General features: G+C 38.0%; 1 protein-coding gene across 2 annotated transcripts; it reads right to left on the bottom strand.

The window, feature by feature from the left end:
* Positions 1-2,483: 2,483 nt before the first annotated feature.
* On the bottom strand, positions 2,484-14,153 carry tnfsf10 (TNF superfamily member 10). Of its 2 annotated transcripts, none has more exons than XM_008396431.2 (6): positions 13,926-14,153; positions 13,249-13,374; positions 10,895-10,940; positions 9,687-9,803; positions 8,547-8,788; positions 2,484-5,111 (listed from the first exon to the last, which is right to left on the bottom strand). In XM_008396431.2, the coding sequence occupies exons 1-6, from the start codon at positions 14,031-14,033 to the stop codon at positions 4,902-4,904; spliced, it is 849 nt and encodes a 282-aa protein (XP_008394653.1). In that variant the 5' UTR covers positions 14,034-14,153; the 3' UTR covers positions 2,484-4,901. The 2 variants fall into 2 exon arrangements, with proteins under 2 accessions (XP_008394653.1, XP_008394654.1); XM_008396432.2 differs by having other exon boundaries at positions 8,547-8,782; positions 13,926-14,151.
* Between the last annotated feature and the right edge of the window lie 4,306 nt (positions 14,154-18,459).

Raw genomic sequence — 18,459 nt, 5'->3', positions numbered from 1 at the left:
TTACACAAACATGTATTTAAGTAGTAAAATTGTGAATTTTAAGTCTGGAGGAAAAACGGAAAGAAAAAAAAAATCCCTGGTTTTGCTGTTTTTTAAATGTCGTCATTTTGTGTGTTTGTGAACATGAAGCACTTTCTCACACTGGTCACACACAGCTTAAAAACAGAAACACACACACACACAGCGTGTGTCTGCTCTGATGTGTTTAAAACCTCTGGTTGATTGCAGACGACGCTGTGCGCCGTTTCCCCACGAGCTTCTGGTCGCTGCTGCTAAAAACCCAACAGGACGGAGAGAGGACTCTTCTGTTGCATCGCAGTATTTATTCTCCCTCCGTCGCCCGTTCTGCCCCACGACCTTTGCCCTTTCTGTCTCGGTTCAGTTGCAGTCGCCTTCTATTGTGTCTCCGAACTGTTTTTGTTTGTTTTCTCCCTCTGGGCATTTAAATAACTGTAATATAACTGTAACATATTTCCATAAAAAAGAAAGGAAAATCAGAAAAAGTGTTTTGTTTTTTTTAACACATTGATCAGCTGATTTGTAGCGCAGAATATAAACACTAGGGGGCAGCAGAGGGCTGGAACGTCCTTAATTACGAGACAGTTATGCTACTTTTCACATGTATTTTTATGCTTTTTAGACTAAAAAAATATCACGCACATTTTATTGAATTGCATGATTGGACATGTGAAATAATTATTCCAGTTTACAAAATAATCTATTAATTTCTGGTTGCAACGAAAGATTATTTTAGTAATCAGATAAAATATAAGTTGGTACATTCTAATTTTTCATTTAACTTCAATTTTTTTCTTCTTTTTTTTTTTAGAAAAATACACCAAAAGTTGCAAATTAACATTTCTTCATTCATCCATCCATTTTCTTTCACCCTTGTCCCTCAGTGGGGTCGGGAGGGTTGCTGGTTCCCATCTCCAGCTAACGTTCCGGGCGAGAGGCGGGGTCACCCTGGACAGGTCGCCAGTCAGTCGCAGGGCAACACAGAGACACACAGGACACACAACCATGCACACACACACACACACTCACACCTAGGGGCAATTTAGACAGACCAATTAACCTGACAGTCATGTTTTTGGATTGTGGGAGGAAACCGGAGAACCTGGAGGAAACCCACCATGCACAGGGAGAACATGCAAACTCCATGCAGAAAGACCCCAGGCCGATTAACATTTCTTAATTTGTCTAAATTAACAGTTGATTAAATGCAAAAAGTAAATACAGGTTTTGCTTTATTGCTGCTCTGAATATGTTGTTTTGTAAACAAAATGGCATTTTTTGAGTCTGCATGCTCCAGTTAATTAATCCATGACTACATGTGTTGACAATTATTTCAACAATTGGTTCGTTTTGTTTAATCCAATTAGTGGTGACTCTTTTTTTTTTTTTTTTGGTATTTTTCATGTGATTATCATCTTATTTAGCTCATAAATATACAACCAAAAAATTTGATAGAAACTTCCTGGATGGAAAGTCAACAATAAAACATTTGTTTTTCCCAGCAGCCTTTGAACAGCGCCAGACGTGCTGGAACTCTGCTCGGGTTGCTAGGTAACGGGGCTTTGCAGGGGTTGCTAGGTAACGGGGCTGTGCAGGTAGAATGTGACTCGGCATTCAGGAGTTTTTTGAGAAGTCTCGCTTTCCAAACAACAATATTACGTTATTGTCAAAAAGTGCTTGTTGTTTTTTAGAGGCAGTAGAGACCCAAATGGTAGAATAAGAAGTTGCAAAAAATGAATTTTGCAAAATAGTTCCCTTTAAAACATGAATATTGTCCCTGTAAATCAGGTACGCATTTAAAAGAACAAAACCTTTTTATTCGAGTCTCATTTAAGTGTTTTCCTCCTTTTCTGCTTTTACATATGAAACACTTTTTGATTTTTTTCTGTGAGTAGTGATGTTTCAAGAAAATGTTTATGGATCATCCAGAACTTCATGCCGAGAGATTCAAGTGACTCACTGGATAAAGGTCCCAACATCGGCACCTTTATCCTCTAAAACCATCAATTACAGACTGAAATTCTGCAAAAAATAAAAAAAATAAAAATGTCTGGGACATTTAGAAGGGAAAATCTCCATCCTGTTTTCATCCATCTGCGGGTTGTTTCTCCTCCAGGTTTCGTCCCAGTTTTGCCCCAAAGCAAAGCAACGAATAAAGAGAGGGATCAAAACCATAAAAAGCAAATTTTTCTAACAATCTGGTGACGATGTGGTTGTTTGACCGTCATGGAAGTGATTTTAGAGAGGAATCCGCGACTAAAACGATAAAATGTTGGACCTAAACTCCCACCCAGATCGGAACCGTTTAGCGGAAATCTGTTGGTTCTCAACCAGCATCATCCATTCATCACACGGTTTGTCTTTAAATAAAAAACATTACATTATTTATTAGAAATCTGACATGTTCCTGCCTTCCAGGCGATAAAACATTATTTTGGAAAAACGTAAAACAAAAACGCAGCTACTTCCTTTTAAAAATGTGTATTTATTTAAAATATTTACACTCTGACAAACACATATATTTACATTCACATTCATGTGTTTTCTATCAGGCACACAGTTGCATAAATACTTTAGGAGCTCCATTAGCGTTCAGCTGCTTGTTCAGCTCCGGCGGATTAATGAAAACTACATTTTTGTGCGACCCTGACAACCTCGGTGTGTTTAGCTGGTTTAAATATTCACATCAAATAATAACAACCAGCAGGCCTGCTCCCTTTTCTGAATCAACAAAACACATCAGGCTGTAATTAACAAACGGGAAAGTGAAAGTTTACGCTCTTTAATGACTGACGCGTTCACGTAACGTTGGAAAAAATTGTGTTTCTTTACATCTCTGTCGTATTTAGTTTATTAGAGTTGATTGCAGCCTGCAGTTTGTTTTCCTCAAATGTAAACACATAAAAAGAGGTAAAACATCTGATAGTCATGTTTGTTTCCTCCAGGGAGCATCTGGTGCTGCTCGCTGCAGCAGTTCACGACGCCATGATCGTTATTTCATCCCTGCAGGTCGAGCAGCTTAACACAAATACCAACCGTAAGAGCTTTTAAAGCGACAGCAACGCGATGTAACAATCAGAAATGGAGGCAGTAGAAAGTCTTTTTGTTTCAGTGGCTTTTAATTTTCCATTTAGGGTCATCCTTCCGCCTTCGTGTTGGAAAAATTGGAAAAATGTTTATAAAAATAAAATGCACTAAGTATAGATCAGTATGTACATCCTTTAAGAAAAACAAATCCAGGAAATCAGCACACGTTTTTGAGTGGACTTCGAAATTCACAAGTTTTTGCAAAGCATCAATCTGTAGCGTAAACTGCTGTTGCTCTTGTTGTCCACTAGAGGGCAGAAAACGAGACAGCAGCAGTGAAAAATGAAGAAGTCCCGTCTTGTCCTCATACGTCAACTTAAAGGGACAGATTTTAATTCAACACACCGTAAAAAAAACAAAATCTTACCCACTGCTCTTAGTCCATCTTCCAGTGCAAATAATACACTTAAAATAAAACTAAACTAACTTACAAGTAACTTTTCAGCAAGATGTGGCAGCTGGTTTTAAGTCAATAATTATATTCTCACTTAACAAAACATTATTCCCATCTTACAAGTGAAATAATCTGCCAGTGGAACTAGCACATTTTATATGAATATTAAGGAATTATTGACTCAAAGAAGCTGCTACATTCTGCTGAACAGTTGCTTGTAAGTTAGTTTTATTTTAAGTGTATTATTTGCACTAGAAACTAAACAAAAATACAGGTAAAACTTTGCGTTTTTACAGTGCACATTTTCATCGTCCTCAGATGGTACATAAAGTTTGTTTAAATGAAACAAAAATGAGAAAAAACAAAACAGACCTGAAAGTAAAAACATCATAAAAATGACTTAGATATTTTGGTGTAGGCAATCTAAACTTTTTAAATTGTTATATTTTGTGCACGTGTGCCCTGCTTTTTATTTGCCATATTTTTGAGTGAAAGTGTTACTAAGCATTGAGAGTCATGAAGATATTTTTGGAAACGTCAGATAGATGCATTAGACAAATAAAAGTTAAGTAGCTTTCAGTTTAAATTGATTTTTATTTTGACTGTTAAATTTAGATCCTCTTTCTGCAAAGGATGAGCTTTTATAAGTGATAAGTTCCTAAATATAATTCTTCTTCTTTTGTTTGTTGTAATATGTAATGTTTTGAAGTCATATTTAAACGACAGTGGCACATTATTTTCTTTAGTGGCCAAAAATCAGGACTAAACAGCACCACCTGGTGGTCAAATGTGAAATTGCTTCCTAATTGTTTGCATTTTAATGAAGAACTTTACCGCCATCTGGTGGTTGGAGTTAGATATCCAATAATAACTACATTATCTTTCATATTAAAAATTCTACTTTATGTCAGTTGTAAGTGCTATTTTCAAATGAACCATCCTTACACAATTCTTCAGACGGCACAAAGACATTTTTAAATTTAAAAATTATATTTATATAATTTAAAATAAACCCAGGCTCAGATGTCTAAAGTATTTACCGGGTAAAAATATAAATATTTACTGTAATAAAATTGTGAAAAAGCAGTTTTTTAAAAAAGGTATTTGAAGCAGAAGTCATTCAGTTTCTGTGTAAATCAGTTCTGGACCTGATCAGACCAGAAAAGTTCTTCAGATTTTGTCTTTGCAGAGCAGAAACGGCTGAGTCCGGTCTCAGTTTGCCCTCCAAACTATCGTTTTGGTCTCTTCTGCCAACCAGTGTTATCAAAGTTTTGTTCAGTTTTTGATCCCGTAAGACAAAAGAGGAATTTTCTCAGGAGAGTCTGACGCTTGCAGCAGTTTGATCGATTTTAACAAAACCTCGATTGGCTCCAATCGGCTTTGATCGGCATCAATCGGCCCTCTAACTGATGAGAAACGCTCCGAAGAAGCTGCTCTTCTCGTCCATGTCCACAGCAGAGGCGTTGGTCACCGTCACAAACAGGCGGTCACCAGTGGTGAGCGGGAACAGCCCCCCCTGGTGGGCGGAGTGCAGAGAGAAGTCGGAGCCGCGGGACCAGCAGGAGGTCCGGCTGGTCTTCATCAGCAGGATGGGAACCGGGTAGGAGTTCACCTGGAGCAGAGCCACAGAAAACCAGACAAAAGTACTTTAATGTTGTATGAAACACTGAAATACAGCAGATCAAAGATTTTATCAGCTTATGGTGAACAATTATGAAGCAACGCAACTCTAACTAAAAACAGGTTTTCAGAAACAAGACTGTGGTTCAAACCCAGTTAGCTGATTAGCATATGGCTAAGAAACAACAGCTGCTTTGTTTCTATCACCATGTATTAAATATATCTGAACTGGACTAAAGTGTTTTGATCAATCAGGGATTAAAATTTGCTTTGAAGAAAACATTTTGCTAACACTCCTAACATGCTAAGTGCCGTGCTAAATAGCCTAGCATGCTAACATGCTAAGTACCATAAATATTAAGACCAAAACAAATATTTTGTTTTGGTCTTAAAAGTTTAAAGTATGGATCCAGGTAAGATACAGGCAACATTTAAAGGCTTTTTTTTTTTGCATTTATTTATGTGTATTCTGTTTAATATACATAAATAAATGCTTTTATTTAGAGTAGAATATACTTTATTGATCCCCCGGGGGAAACTGATTATTAGTTGACAAGCTACTCCATCCAAATATTACTAGTAGAATTAAAACGATAAGAGACAAAATTTATAATATATATGCCTAAGAGTGATGCAAGTAATGCAAGTAATCCAATATAACTGAACATAAATAAATAAAAAAATTAAATAAATAAATAAATAAGCAGGCACATGCAAATGTGTTAATCTATAAATAACTGCAGAGAAAATTAGATTTAAGTTACTCAGACATTGTAAAGCCTTAAAGTTTTATGCATGTAAAAATAAAAATATATATATTAAGATAAAAATGCCTTTATTTGTAAATATGTTTTACCTAATTCAGATTCACTAAAGGATCGCTGCTATTGCATTTTACGCAATAAAATGTTCATTTTCTTATTTAAAAAAGGAATTAAATTTGTTTATTTGATTTAAAATATTTCTAATATTTTTAACAAAAGCTTAAGAGTAAAAGTGAATGAAAAATGTGTAGATTGTTCCAATTTAATCAATTAATCAATAAAATAACTGCCTATTGAAATAGCTGTGTACTGCATACTGTTTAATAATCTGTGGCAGACTGAACTCAGATTACAGACATGTTTCTGACCTCGCTGTCAGAAACATGTCTGTAATCTGATGGGGTGCTGATGTGAGCCGTCATCATAGAACCAGTTTCCTTCACAAAGTAAAACAATCTTTTTGAATATTTTCTCCTTCTTGAATCTTGCAGCCCAGAAAATCGATTTCTTTTGGGCCTCAACATCTGGGAAAAAAAGCAACACAAACCAGAACCAACACATGTGGGGCGTCATGGATGGATGTGAGAAACTCTGTGGAATGACGCTGAATGTCTTGAGACTTTTTTATTTGTGTTAGGAAACAGTTCCCACCAGAGCTGTTGATTAGAAAATTACTTTCTCCAGGTTTGACTTTTAGTTTTACAAGTAAATAATGAGAAACATTTCTCTGTTCAGGTTGTTGTCTGAAGGAATGTAATTTTTCTCCAGCCTGTAATGAACTGCAGGCCTCTGGATGTCATGAAGCAGCACATGCTCACTGTCTGGCTCCACATTAGTCAGCAGTTTTGACTGATCGAAGTCAGGGGACGCAGCGCTTTGGCTCCTTCTGATGTGAATCATCACAAACTGAAGACATGAAATGTTCAGGACAAGCCAGCTTTTTATCTGACATGCAGGCGGTGTGGACCAATTATCACCAACATCAGCGTTTAATTTAAGACTTGAATGTTTATTCAGATCCATCTCAGCAGGGGTGATGAGTCACCAAAAACAGATTACAGGTCCCCCAGTATGCTAGGATTGATTAAAGCTCTTTTCTGCTTATTTTTACTCATTAAGGAATGAGCTGTACAATTAGGTTATGCAAATGAGCTCCTGCAGGCCACGCCCCCTAACTCAGTGTTTACATTATTATCCATCCATTTTCTTACACCCTTGTCCCTCAGTGGGGTCAGGAGGGTTGCTGGTGCCTCTCCAGCGAATGTACCGGGCGAGAGGCGGGGTCACCCTGGACAGGTCGCCAGTCTGTCACAGGGCATCACAGAGACACACAGGACACACACTCACACCTAGGGACAATTTGGAGAGGCCAATTAACCTGACAGTCATGTTTCTGGACTGTGGGAGGAAACCGGAGTACCTGGAGAAAACCCACCATGCACAGGGAGAACATGCAAACTCCATGCAGAAAGACACCCGGCCGGGAATCGAACCCAGAACCTTCGTGCTGCAAGGCAACAGCTCTACCAACTGCACCACTGTGCAGCCCGTTTACATTATTAGATACATGAAAATGGGTCCACAGAAACACAGAGAAGTGGAGCCTCCTGACCATCCATCAAACCTTTAACCCCTGAAGGATGAAACGAATCTGACACACATTTATATCATTATTAATTAAACTCTGACGATTCTGCTTCACTTCAGCAAAGCAGCTGAAATCAACACAATAATTCAGCAAAAAGACAGTTTATTTTCCGCAAATGCAACTTTTTCTTAAAATAAGTGTTTGACAGGTTAGAGAAGAAACACTTCTCTCAATACGCAAAAATAAACTTCCATTTTGCGCAGGTATTGTGAGTAACGTAACATCACGGGGTTTCTGTGTATTATAAGCCTGGCGGGCCACCAGCCCCCACCAGGCTAAAACGCTGGTGAGGGCTGCACTTGTTTATATAATTTAGATTTTTTTTATGTAAGAATTTATAGTTGGTGTTTAAGATTTGTTAAAAATGTCTTCCAATAACACGCAAAAATCCAGTGATATTTTTTAATTTCCCGTCAACTTTAAGCATTTTTAAAGTGATTTTCCTGGGAGAAAACCTCCATCAGACACAGGGTTAGCAGAGGCTAGCATTCAGCTTTAACTTATGCTGACACATCATGTTAATGCCAAACAGAAACAAAAAACAGAAAACACATCAGCATGTACTTACATCACCATCTTTTGCAGATTAGACACAAACACGAGAACCTAAACCTTCCTTTAGTCCAAGTCTTTTGGTGAATCCTGCCATGTACTGCTGGTAGTTTTCAGAGGAAATCTTCCTAAACTGATCGGCGTAAACTACAAACTACTGCAATGTTTCTTTGGCAACATCGCAAGGACATTGCAAGTAGAAATAAACTGAAGCCACTTAGCTCTGTTCTCCATGTCTGGAAGAAAATGCATGAACACAAGCTGTGTACTGCAGCTGATAAGAAAATATCTTCCTTTTCCAGCAGCCATTGTACAGCAGGAGCTTGGAATGAAGAGGGTGGAGCTCCAAATTGGATGTAGAGGACCATGAAAAAATGAATTTTGTATGCTACTGGACCTTTAAGACGCAGCTGATGCGTGAAGTGCAGTGATATTGCTGCCAAATTAAAAAAGAGGAGTTCACCTTTTTGTAGACGTACTGCAGCAGGGGTTTCCCCCGGTCCTCCGCCTCCTCGCTGTTCTCCTCCAGGGAGTGGGTGTGCCTGAAATACGTCTGGGCGTAGACGTAGTAGAGGCCAGGATGCGACACCACCAGCTCCCCGTCCAGCAGCTGGACGTCCTGCAGGAACGCCAGGCCCTTCTGACCCTCCCACCACGAAATCTTCTGGCCCTGAACGCGTCGCCCTGCAGGAACTGCAGCTGAAACTAGAAAAAAAAATCACATTTCTTTTTAAACATGGGGTTGAGAAAATAAATCTGGAATACACTGACTCTGCAGAAATGTGAAATTAAACATTAGCATAGCAGGTTTTGTGGTGGCTAAAACTTTTAGCAACTCAACGTTCATTTTATTAAAAGAAAGCAAAAAAACATTTTATAACCATTGCAACAATGACAGAAATGTAAAACGTAAAAAATGAAATCCACACCTGTGCTTCCTGTTACATAGAAACTAGCATTAGCATTACAGTACAGCTAGTTTCTACAGGAATTTAGAAAAACACCACTTTACAATTTGCTGTATTTGTAATTACTTGAGCTGTTAGCAAGAGCGTGCCATAGAGGAGGACAAAATAAAAACAAGAGCTGATTTCAAATCTAAGCATACCGTTCCTATTTACATAGAAGTTAGAATTATCATTGCAGCACAGCAAGCCAATACAGAAAGTTAGAAAAGTAGAATTTGAAAATTACCATAAACTATTGCTTTTTTTAAACAATTTCAATTCTTACCCAGGGAACAGATTTCAAAAGGAGGGAAAGGAAAATTTTTAAAAGACAAGAAACAGGGACTTTTTTGTCAGGTGAATTTAGAAGCTAGCATGAGCGATAGAGCATTGCTAGCTGCTTTTGGAAGCTACACTTACTTGTATTTATACTGTTACATATCATTTATGCCGTTATTATTATCACATAATGTAGGCCTGATATAATCAATGTATTTCTTCATTAACACTGATGTATTTGTTATTACAAGCTTTGTTTATGTTGGATCCTTTACCTTTAGCATTTAACTTTGTTTGTAAAACTGATTCAGCTCCAATAAAAATACATTTAAAACAGGATTCTTTCTACCAAATGTAGTCAGTAAAGGTTCTCTCACCTCCTCCGTCTCGCTCCAGTTTGGACACAAAACTCCCCGTGACATGAGCGGCAACTTTGGGGCGAGGTGAAGCCCTGTCCTCCATCACTAGTGAGGGCAACACACGGGACACTTCATCTATTATGAAGAGAAAAGATAAGGACAGAAATTTCTTTAAGTGTTAAATTTCCAACATGTTAAGAATCTTAAGGACTCCACTGAGGCTTGAAATAAAGTAAATAAAACAATGTTTTGTTCATTCCACTACCACGCATTGATTCATTTATTTGCTAGCACATTAGCTAGCGGTTTTGTTGCTATTTTTGTGATGATTGTCCTTTTGATGATCCAATTTCGTCAAATATTCATCTGAAATGTTTTTACATTTTACTCTGAAATACTTCAAACAGAGCTGACTGGACACTTCCTCTGGACTGTCCCTGATCATCAGTTAGTTAAGGTAATATTTGTTCTCTTTCTTAGAGAGAAGACGCTTTATTCTGAAAAACCTCTCCAAACAGGCCTTCACAGTCTAACATGATCTTGTGTTTTATTCCTGAAATGATTGACAGTTATTGATTATAGTTGATTAGCAGAAACAATACTTTCTCTAAGGTCATTGCTGATATCTGTCCACCCTGGCTTCATGTTAGTAAGGACATGATGCCAGGATTATTTTAATTATTAATTATTTGGACGATTAATCGATTAATCATATTTTAAAAAATGACACATTCTGCAGGTTTTCATTTAACCACTTAAGTAATAGAAATACATAAAAATGCAAATAAACAAATAATTCAATTCAGTTTAATAAGAAAGTAAAATTTTTATAGCCTGAAATGCAATAATTTAGGATTATTTCAGTAGATCTGAAGCAGGTGAAGCTAAAACTAGATTGAAAATGCAAAATATATGTATTTTTGTTCAGATTTTTCTTTTTGACTCTATACTCTAACAATTAATTCATTGCTAAATTATTTGACGATTATTTAAATAATTGATTAATCATGATTAATCGTTTCAGCCCGGCTGTTATATATTTCATCTGCAGCACCTGACACTATTTTCACTCAGTTTGTAATTTAGTTTTGTGTGTAGTTTAGTTTTTTATTCATGTTTTGCTCTTGGGATTATTTAATCTCTTTTAAAACCTCCTAACGACCAGATTATGTTTCTATCATGACATCAGAGGAGCGTTTTTTCTTGATTTTTTTCCTTTTCCTCACCTCTGACTGCTGATGAAATCCGCCTCTGGTAGCGCTGAGACAGAGACTACAGGAAGAACACATGCAAACAATTATTTGGAGTCACACAGATGTGTGTTCGGTGCTTTGCTGGTTACTTCAGTACCTTCACAAACTCAACAGCATTTTTCTCTGACAAGTCTCACTTTAACAAACCCTGAGGCATCACATCATGTTACTCAGCGCAGAACAACAACATGAGCTGCAGTTTTACGCCTTATCTGCAGCGAAGCAGTGGGCTCTGCCCGACATGCAGCTGTTTGACCCTGGAAATGTGCTGACACCACGACCAGGAAGTTTCTTTCGCTGAATAACAAGCAGCATTGGTGTTCCTGTAACCCGATCGCTCGCTGCTTCCTCGTCTTATACGTTCCTTTGCTCAGTTTATCAGCAGCTGCAACCAAACTAATGAAAAACGAAACTGAATTTAGAAAAAATGCAGGATTGAATTTAATATTTGAGCTTTTTCATTCCTGTTTCAATCAGTTAAAGTCTTTTATTACATTTTAACTTACTGAAATGTTGATATGCATGACTTTATTTGGAGGTGCCAATGTAATTTGAGGCTTTAAATTAATAAATATAGCAATTCATTCTGTAAAAGCATGTTCACGTGGAAACACGGATAGTTTTAAGCCTTGGAGCACCATCCTTGTATTAGAGTTTTAATTGTGAGTTTTTAGCATTTTTGCATGATTTCTCATGAGGAATTGTAATTTTAAAGGATTCTCCATGCTTGCAGGTCAAAGTGTCTCAGTACGATGACAGTAGTTTATTCAAACTGCAGCTGATAAAACAACCAACTAAAGAAAGCAGCAAAGTCTGAGAAGGAGGAAAATGTACAAGTATGAACAGTGAAATGAAGAAACTCAGAGTGTGTGTGTGTGTGTGTGTGTACGTGTGTGTGTGTCGGAGCAGAGCAGGTGAATGCATTCCTGCGCTGATTAGACCACAGAGGATCACATCACATCTATGAAGGAGCTCATTGTGCGACTGACAGAGATTTGGATCATTTCTGCATTTTTCCTGCCGCCTCTGTTCACAGGAAGCCACTGATAATCATATTAATAAGGATAACTACCTGCCCTCCGCTCTGTTAAAGGAGCTCTCATTGTTCCCAGCTTATCCAAAACCTAAAGAATGAACCACATTATTGCAACAGTTGGAGTTTTTTTTTTTTCATATCAAAAGGCTGACATGAAAGAAGAAACAGCAATGGCGGATAAAAGTAGCTTCTCGGAATCGTAATTTTCAGGGCAGTTTTGAGTGTGTGGGAAGTTTTGGTGCAGAGCAGGGGAGGAAAAATTAACTTGTTGAACCTCTGCAGTTTGCCAAAAAGTGACAGCATATTAAACTAATCAACAGAGGAGGGTTGGAGCTGCATTTACTCAAACAACGTTTTGGAAAAAGCTGTTTAGGGAGTAGTTTTACTACACCGTATTTTCTAAATTTTACTTGAGGAATACTTTAACTAGGCCTGTCACGATTGTTTAACAATAAATTGTCCCAGAAGTTACGGCGATAAACGATAATATTGTTTGGAGACCAGTTTCAAGCAATGTAATGGTAATAAAGGAATAATAATGTAAGAATATATTCTCAATAAACTTCTGATAAACTTTTAAACACTGGAACTGGAAGGTATTTTAAATGTCCAAAATAAAGAAACAAAACAATAGAAATAGCAAATAAAATGAATTTTAAAAATTTCTGTGAACAAAACTGTCCTGCAAAAAAAGACTAGATGATAAAAATCCAAACTGAAGAATTTCATCATCCAGTTTTTTGTAAAAAATAAAAAATAGAAAAACTATAAATCATGCAAATAGAAATTATTGAACTCACCTTAATTTATCATTTAAATTGTTTATTTGTTTTGGATATTATGCCATTATCATTAAATTACTATTCTCAAAACAACAATATTATCATTTATAGCAATAACTTTTATCGTCCAGAAAAATTCATGGTGACAAACATTCATACATGACATATTTTAATATATGCATCTATTAGTTTAATAAATGTTATGCTGGGAAATTTAATTTGAAAAATGTTTCTTCTGCTCAGATTTGTTGCTCTGTTATTGTGTTTTTGGTTTATTTTTTCACTTTTATCTCTAAAGTCCAAAAATCTGTCCATTTTTCCGTCTACCTAACATCGTAAAATGTTATCAGTTACTCAGAAGTAGAGAAGTGTTTCTAAGGAGTACGTTTTCACTTTTACTTCAGTGAAAACATGTTGAAGTAATACTACTCTCACTTGAGAACAATCTGTGGGTAATCTGCTGACCAACAAGCGTTGCTGTGTTGCCAGATAAGAACCAGGTGTGATACCTTTTCGATGAGCAGGTGGAGCTGCTGGGTCACCTGCCAGCATGGATCTCCTCGTACAGCCGTGACGCTCTGCAGGTCGGAGCCTGTCAGACAGGAAACGCTGCTCCTGGCGAACGTCTCTTTCATCTGTGCAGACAAAATTAAAAAAGTTTCAAAGCAATTTTCTTGATAATCCACCTCAATCATAGCTTAAAAAGGAGGCAATCTCTGTTTTCCTAAAAGGCTGAGTCAACATAAAAGTTTCCTGGCAGGTGTCCCGTTCTTTGCTTCTTATCTGTTTATGTTTCATTTCCCACTTATTGCTGCTCCGCTTTATGTGAGTTAATGATTGATTGCTGTAAACAGACCAGGAGTCTCTCTGGAATAAACCCAGTTTAGCAGAAGAAGCACGCATGCTCTGCAGAAACTCATAAAAACGGCTGAAGTCTACCTCCAAACTTTCCTGTCACCTCTGCGCATGTGTTTGCACAGATTTAACGTGAACATGCATGGTTTAAAACGTCAACTTTCCAAAAACAGAAAGGTTTGTAGAAAAAAACAATATATTTTTTAACAGATATCATGCAAGAGTTTGCAGAAAACGCAGAATCTGTTGCACCAGCATCAGTTTGACGCACAACGCGCGCCGTGCGCAAACAAAAACCATCAGCCCGCATCTTTCCCCCCCGTTTCCTCACCGAGTTCAGAGCCGAGGTGAAGTGCAGCACCGTGATGGTGACGACCACCGTCTGCAGCAGAACCGCCACAAGCAGCAGGACGCCCAGCTTCGGACCGGAGCCCGTCATAACGACAGACCGCCGTCCGGTACCAGCAGCGCAGCAGCTGCGTCCCGACCCGTCTCCAGAACTCCAGAACTAGAACAATGGCTCAGAGGTGGACTCTTTTTAACTTCTTGCCCTCCCCATTTCTGCACACAGGAGGAAGAGGAAGAAGAGGAGGAGGAGGAGGAGGAGGAGAAGGAGGAGGAGGCGGGTCCGGAGAGTAAAAAGCTGCTCCCTGTTTGAGTTTCTCCTGCAAGGAGAGATTATTGTTTCATTTCTGCGCTGAGAAAACACAGATAACTTTCTATAGTTTATTGTGAGGTTCATATCTACACATCTACAACAACAAAAAAACAACTCTGACACAATAAAACCCAGAAGAATGGCACCTGCATGACTTCTATTTTAACGCCAAATATTTAAGCACCACGGATCGCATGTAAAGGGCAGAATCAGGAGAGGAGAACGTTCTGGTTTCAGTTGGCTACATGAGGCGGGAAATGTCGACCGAAAAACAAAGAATTTTAACTGTAACTTTACACAAATACTCACAAAACATGTTGACTTTCTTTTAGAAAGGTTAAAGTTAAAAAAAAGTTCCAACAAATTATTTTAATAGTGTATTTGCGGTTGCCGTTTACGCAAAAGCTAGCATTGGCACAGCTAGCGTTAGTTGCTAGCTGTGTTAGTGTTAGCTGTGCTGCACAAAATCCAGTATGGCAGCCGCAACTGCGTAGTTAAGAGGTTCAGTTGACCTTTTCATAGTTCTTGGCCATTTACTGAGTTCTTTACAACTTCAGTTAGTGAACATTTTCCTTCAGGATTCAAATGAAGTGTAGAAAATTAATAAAAACTAAAAAATTTAGCAAAAAATGACTAGACATTATTTTTGGAAGGTGACAATATCAAAAATATTCAAAAGAAAAATGTCACAGATACAATGCTACCTGACTGGCAGCCAATCCTGGGGTGCTATTTTTTTCCTGATTGGCTGTGGCCTGAAGAGATAATGAAGACCTGATGTTAGCTTGTTTGACCTGTTAAAATGGGCAACTGTAAACGGTTTTAGAAAGGATCACAAGCCTCTCATGACTACAATATTACATAATTACATTATTTGGCAAAATAATTATCCAATTTATGTGGGTGTGAGGTGTTTTCTGAATAAACTGTAATTCTGGCTTGAAAAACAGTCCAATTTGGTTGCACCGACTATGAAAAGCTACCAGTATCTCCACTAGTGAGCTGTCTATTTATTATTTTTGATTGAAATAGAACGTGTCAACTTGCCAAGACTGTTTTCAGCATGTTGCTAATAATAATTAGCAAAACAAGAAGCAAATCCCAGTAGTTTTCAGAGTTAAAACTGGAAAACGGTTCCACACAAAGCCCTGATTTCAAAATCCAACATGGATGCCATGCTTGAAAAATCTTATTTGAACTTCTCATAGTTTGCGTTTCCTAAATTTATCATTTTAATGAATGTGATAAATTTGTGTTTAAATGCCAAACAAATTAAATCCCACAAGTTTTCAGATTTGAAACTCTGCAATAAAATCTGAGCAACTTCACAATTTGGAAACTAAAACTTAGCTATCCAACCTGGAGTGATTTCAGCTTTTCAACACTTTTTAAAATACCGAAACTGCACTAATTTAAGGCAAGACACTGTTTTTCTCTCTGACCTCTTGAAGCAGGGAGTTCCCCAACCCGAGGGGCCCGGACCACATGGGTGACCTTTAAGGCCTGTCGAAGATTTAGGAACCACATTAGTGAGGCTCTACCAGATGATGTAGAGCAGTCAGCACTGTGAGTCAGAAGATTACAGATACAGGCTGGAGCCAAAACAAAATGTACACCCATTGCTAACAGTGTTTGAAGGCCAACAAGGGCAGGAATGTTGTGCCATCTTTTCAGAAAGTCTGGGAGAAAATGGAAACATGTCTGACTTCACTGTATCGAACAAAGCAGACATAATTCATCTGCCTCTTAAACACAATTCCAGGTTCTGGAATGAAAATAAAAGTCGGGGGAATCCGTTAACTCAGTTTTTTAAACTGAAACCACAAAAACAAAGCTCAAGTGTTGTTTTCAGGACAGACAGAAGTCAACAAAACACCACATGTAAAACAAGGTCATCGACAAACAGCACAGGATTATTAGCACCAGCTGGAGTGTCTCCATAACCAAACGAACGATTATTTTTTCCAGAAATCTGGTTCCCTTTGATTCACGTTTAGGAGTTTGAACGTTTGTTGTTTCTAAAAACTCTTCAAAATGAGTCATTTAATCGTTCCTTAAACAATTTATCACTTATCTAATAGTATCTTGACCTTTCTCTGTACTTTCCCATTTTCATCATTATGGTTGTCTCTATCAGTAGTATTAACATCACATAGTTATACTGTAATTGCAACAATAGATTAAAAACTGCTGTGATTCATGCTTAATGGTTGTTGGGGCTCATCTTTTCATTACTGTTTAGTTTTATTTCGCTGTGACTTTTTGTTTGTCTAATTCAGGAAGTTTTAGTCTTTAGAGTGCATCTGCTAGTTATTCTTAGTTATTATTCGTCAGATATTGTTTAGTTAGTTAGTTTAGGGTTCATAATTTCAAAAGGTCAAAGTGTTGCGATTATGCATACATCAGTTTGGCGAACAGAAGATGCTATTTTTTAAAAATGGATTCAAATTGTTGGACAACCAACTGATGCTGACGTTTTCTCCCATCTTGTTGTAGCTGAAATTTGCAGACAGCTAAAGTAAACTGCTAACCTGTTTCACATCAGTTCAAAAGGCTAATAAATAAATTCATTAACACAAAAACAAAGGATGTCATATCTAGAATTTTAGTATGGTTCCACCTAGTTATATTTTTTCTTAATTAATCGCAGATTTTATTTATTAAGTTTTCGTTATTTGTTAGTTTTAGTTAACTACAATAACCAGAATCCTGAGTATCTGCTGTTATTTAATGGGTGAGAAAATAGAAACTTTTGGAACAAACTGTTTTAAACCACATTTGAGTGCAGTAAAAACCCAAAGGCTACAAATATTTCAGAAATGAGTACAGGCTGTACTGTAAATCCATTCCTCACGTTAAGTTTGGCGTCCAGAGAAGCTCTGGTCGTTGTTATCAATATATTGTTTTGCAGCAAAGCGGCCTGAGCCTATAAATGGATCGCGGTCCTGCTGGCTCGCTCCTGCGTCTGCAACATCTGGCCTCAATCTGGCTCGTACGCCCCTCCGTCTCGGGGGAGAGCAGCTCACCGCTTAGGTTTCACTCCGCTCCACCCGCAGGGCCTGCTGGGGGTAACGCAGGAAACACAAAGAGCATCGTCTCAGAGGCGCTTTGTGTCAAATAGCCCCAGCATAAGTAATGCAGCTTGGACAGTTTTTGTCCCCGTATTTATATTAATACAAGCTGAAAAGCAGAGTCAGAGTTGCTGAAAGGCGGCCAAGTTGTGATGAGGGAGAGCTGACTCCCTCCTACCTCTGTCGCCTCACACACTCTGCTTCGTTCTTTCCTTGTCTGCCGAAACATTTTTGAATTATCTCTCCATCTCAGGCTGAATTTTTTTCCTGAAATACTCAGTTTTACTGTCAATGTGCGCATTTCAAATCATTTATCACCGGCCCATGCAGTTTATTATGACTCAACTTTATTGCTTTTATTGTCATCCAATTGTGATTTAATAGAGATGCAAATTTATGTCCAGGCTTGTTCAAATATGCCTCTTTGGGTCAGGTCATAGAAGGAGTTTCTGTGCACAGACACATCTGGACTAAAGACTGCACGTCTTGTTTTTATTTCCTCACAGTTTTAGCAGTTATTCAGGAAACAGAGAACCTGATTGCATTGCGTTTGAAGCAATGCAACCAATCAAGTTTATGTTTTTTAAACAAATGTTGCATATCTTGGGTTTTTTGGGAGGGGGGTTACCCTTCTGCTAACCGAGATTAAAAGTATGTTTTATATTTATGCGAGAGGTAGTGAAGTAATCACAAACAGTAGCCAAACTCTTCGTATCAGATATAAAAGTAATCTTAGTTTAAAGAATTTCACAGGAATGCTAATGCAAGCAGATTAGCTAACAGCTACAAGTGCTAACAGCTAATTGTGTTAAAATTCAACTGAGCTATAACCTACTAAAGTTACAGCTAATACAGTGGCGCAGTTGGTAGAGCTGTTGCCTTGCAGCAAGAAGGTTCTGGGTTCAATTCCCGGCCCCGGTCTTTCTGCATGGAGTTTGCATGTTCTCCCTGTGCATGGTGGGTTTTCTCCGGGTACTCCGGTTTCCTCCCACAGTCCAAAAACATGACTGTCAGGTTAATTGGCCTCTCCAAATTGTCCCTAGGTGTGAGTGTGTGTGTGCATGGTTGTTTGTCCTGTGCGTCTCTTGTGATGCCCTGCGACAGAGTGGCGACCTGTCCAGGGTGACCCCGCCTCT

Source organism: Poecilia reticulata, linkage group LG20, assembly GCF_000633615.1.
Source record: "Poecilia reticulata strain Guanapo linkage group LG20, Guppy_female_1.0+MT, whole genome shotgun sequence".
Taxonomy (NCBI): Eukaryota; Metazoa; Chordata; class Actinopteri; order Cyprinodontiformes; family Poeciliidae; genus Poecilia; species Poecilia reticulata.
Note: the sequence above shows the minus strand (reverse complement) of the source record. Positions and strands in the feature narration are given on the sequence as shown.

What these genes read in the sequence shown, in the direction of transcription:
- tnfsf10 (XM_008396431.2), bottom strand. Translation starts at nt 14,033, where the DNA reads ATGACGGGCTCCGGTCCGAAGCTGGGCGTCCTGCTGCTTGTGGCGGTT. An exon ending in TCACCTCGGCTCTGAACTCG is followed by an intron (nt 13,375 to 13,925) that starts GTGAGGAAACGG and finishes TTGTCTGCACAG; the next exon opens with ATGAAAGAGACGTTCGCCAG. An exon ending in TCCACCTGCTCATCGAAAAG is followed by an intron (nt 10,941 to 13,248) that starts GTATCACACCTG and finishes TTCTTCCTGTAG; the next exon opens with TCTCTGTCTCAGCGCTACCA.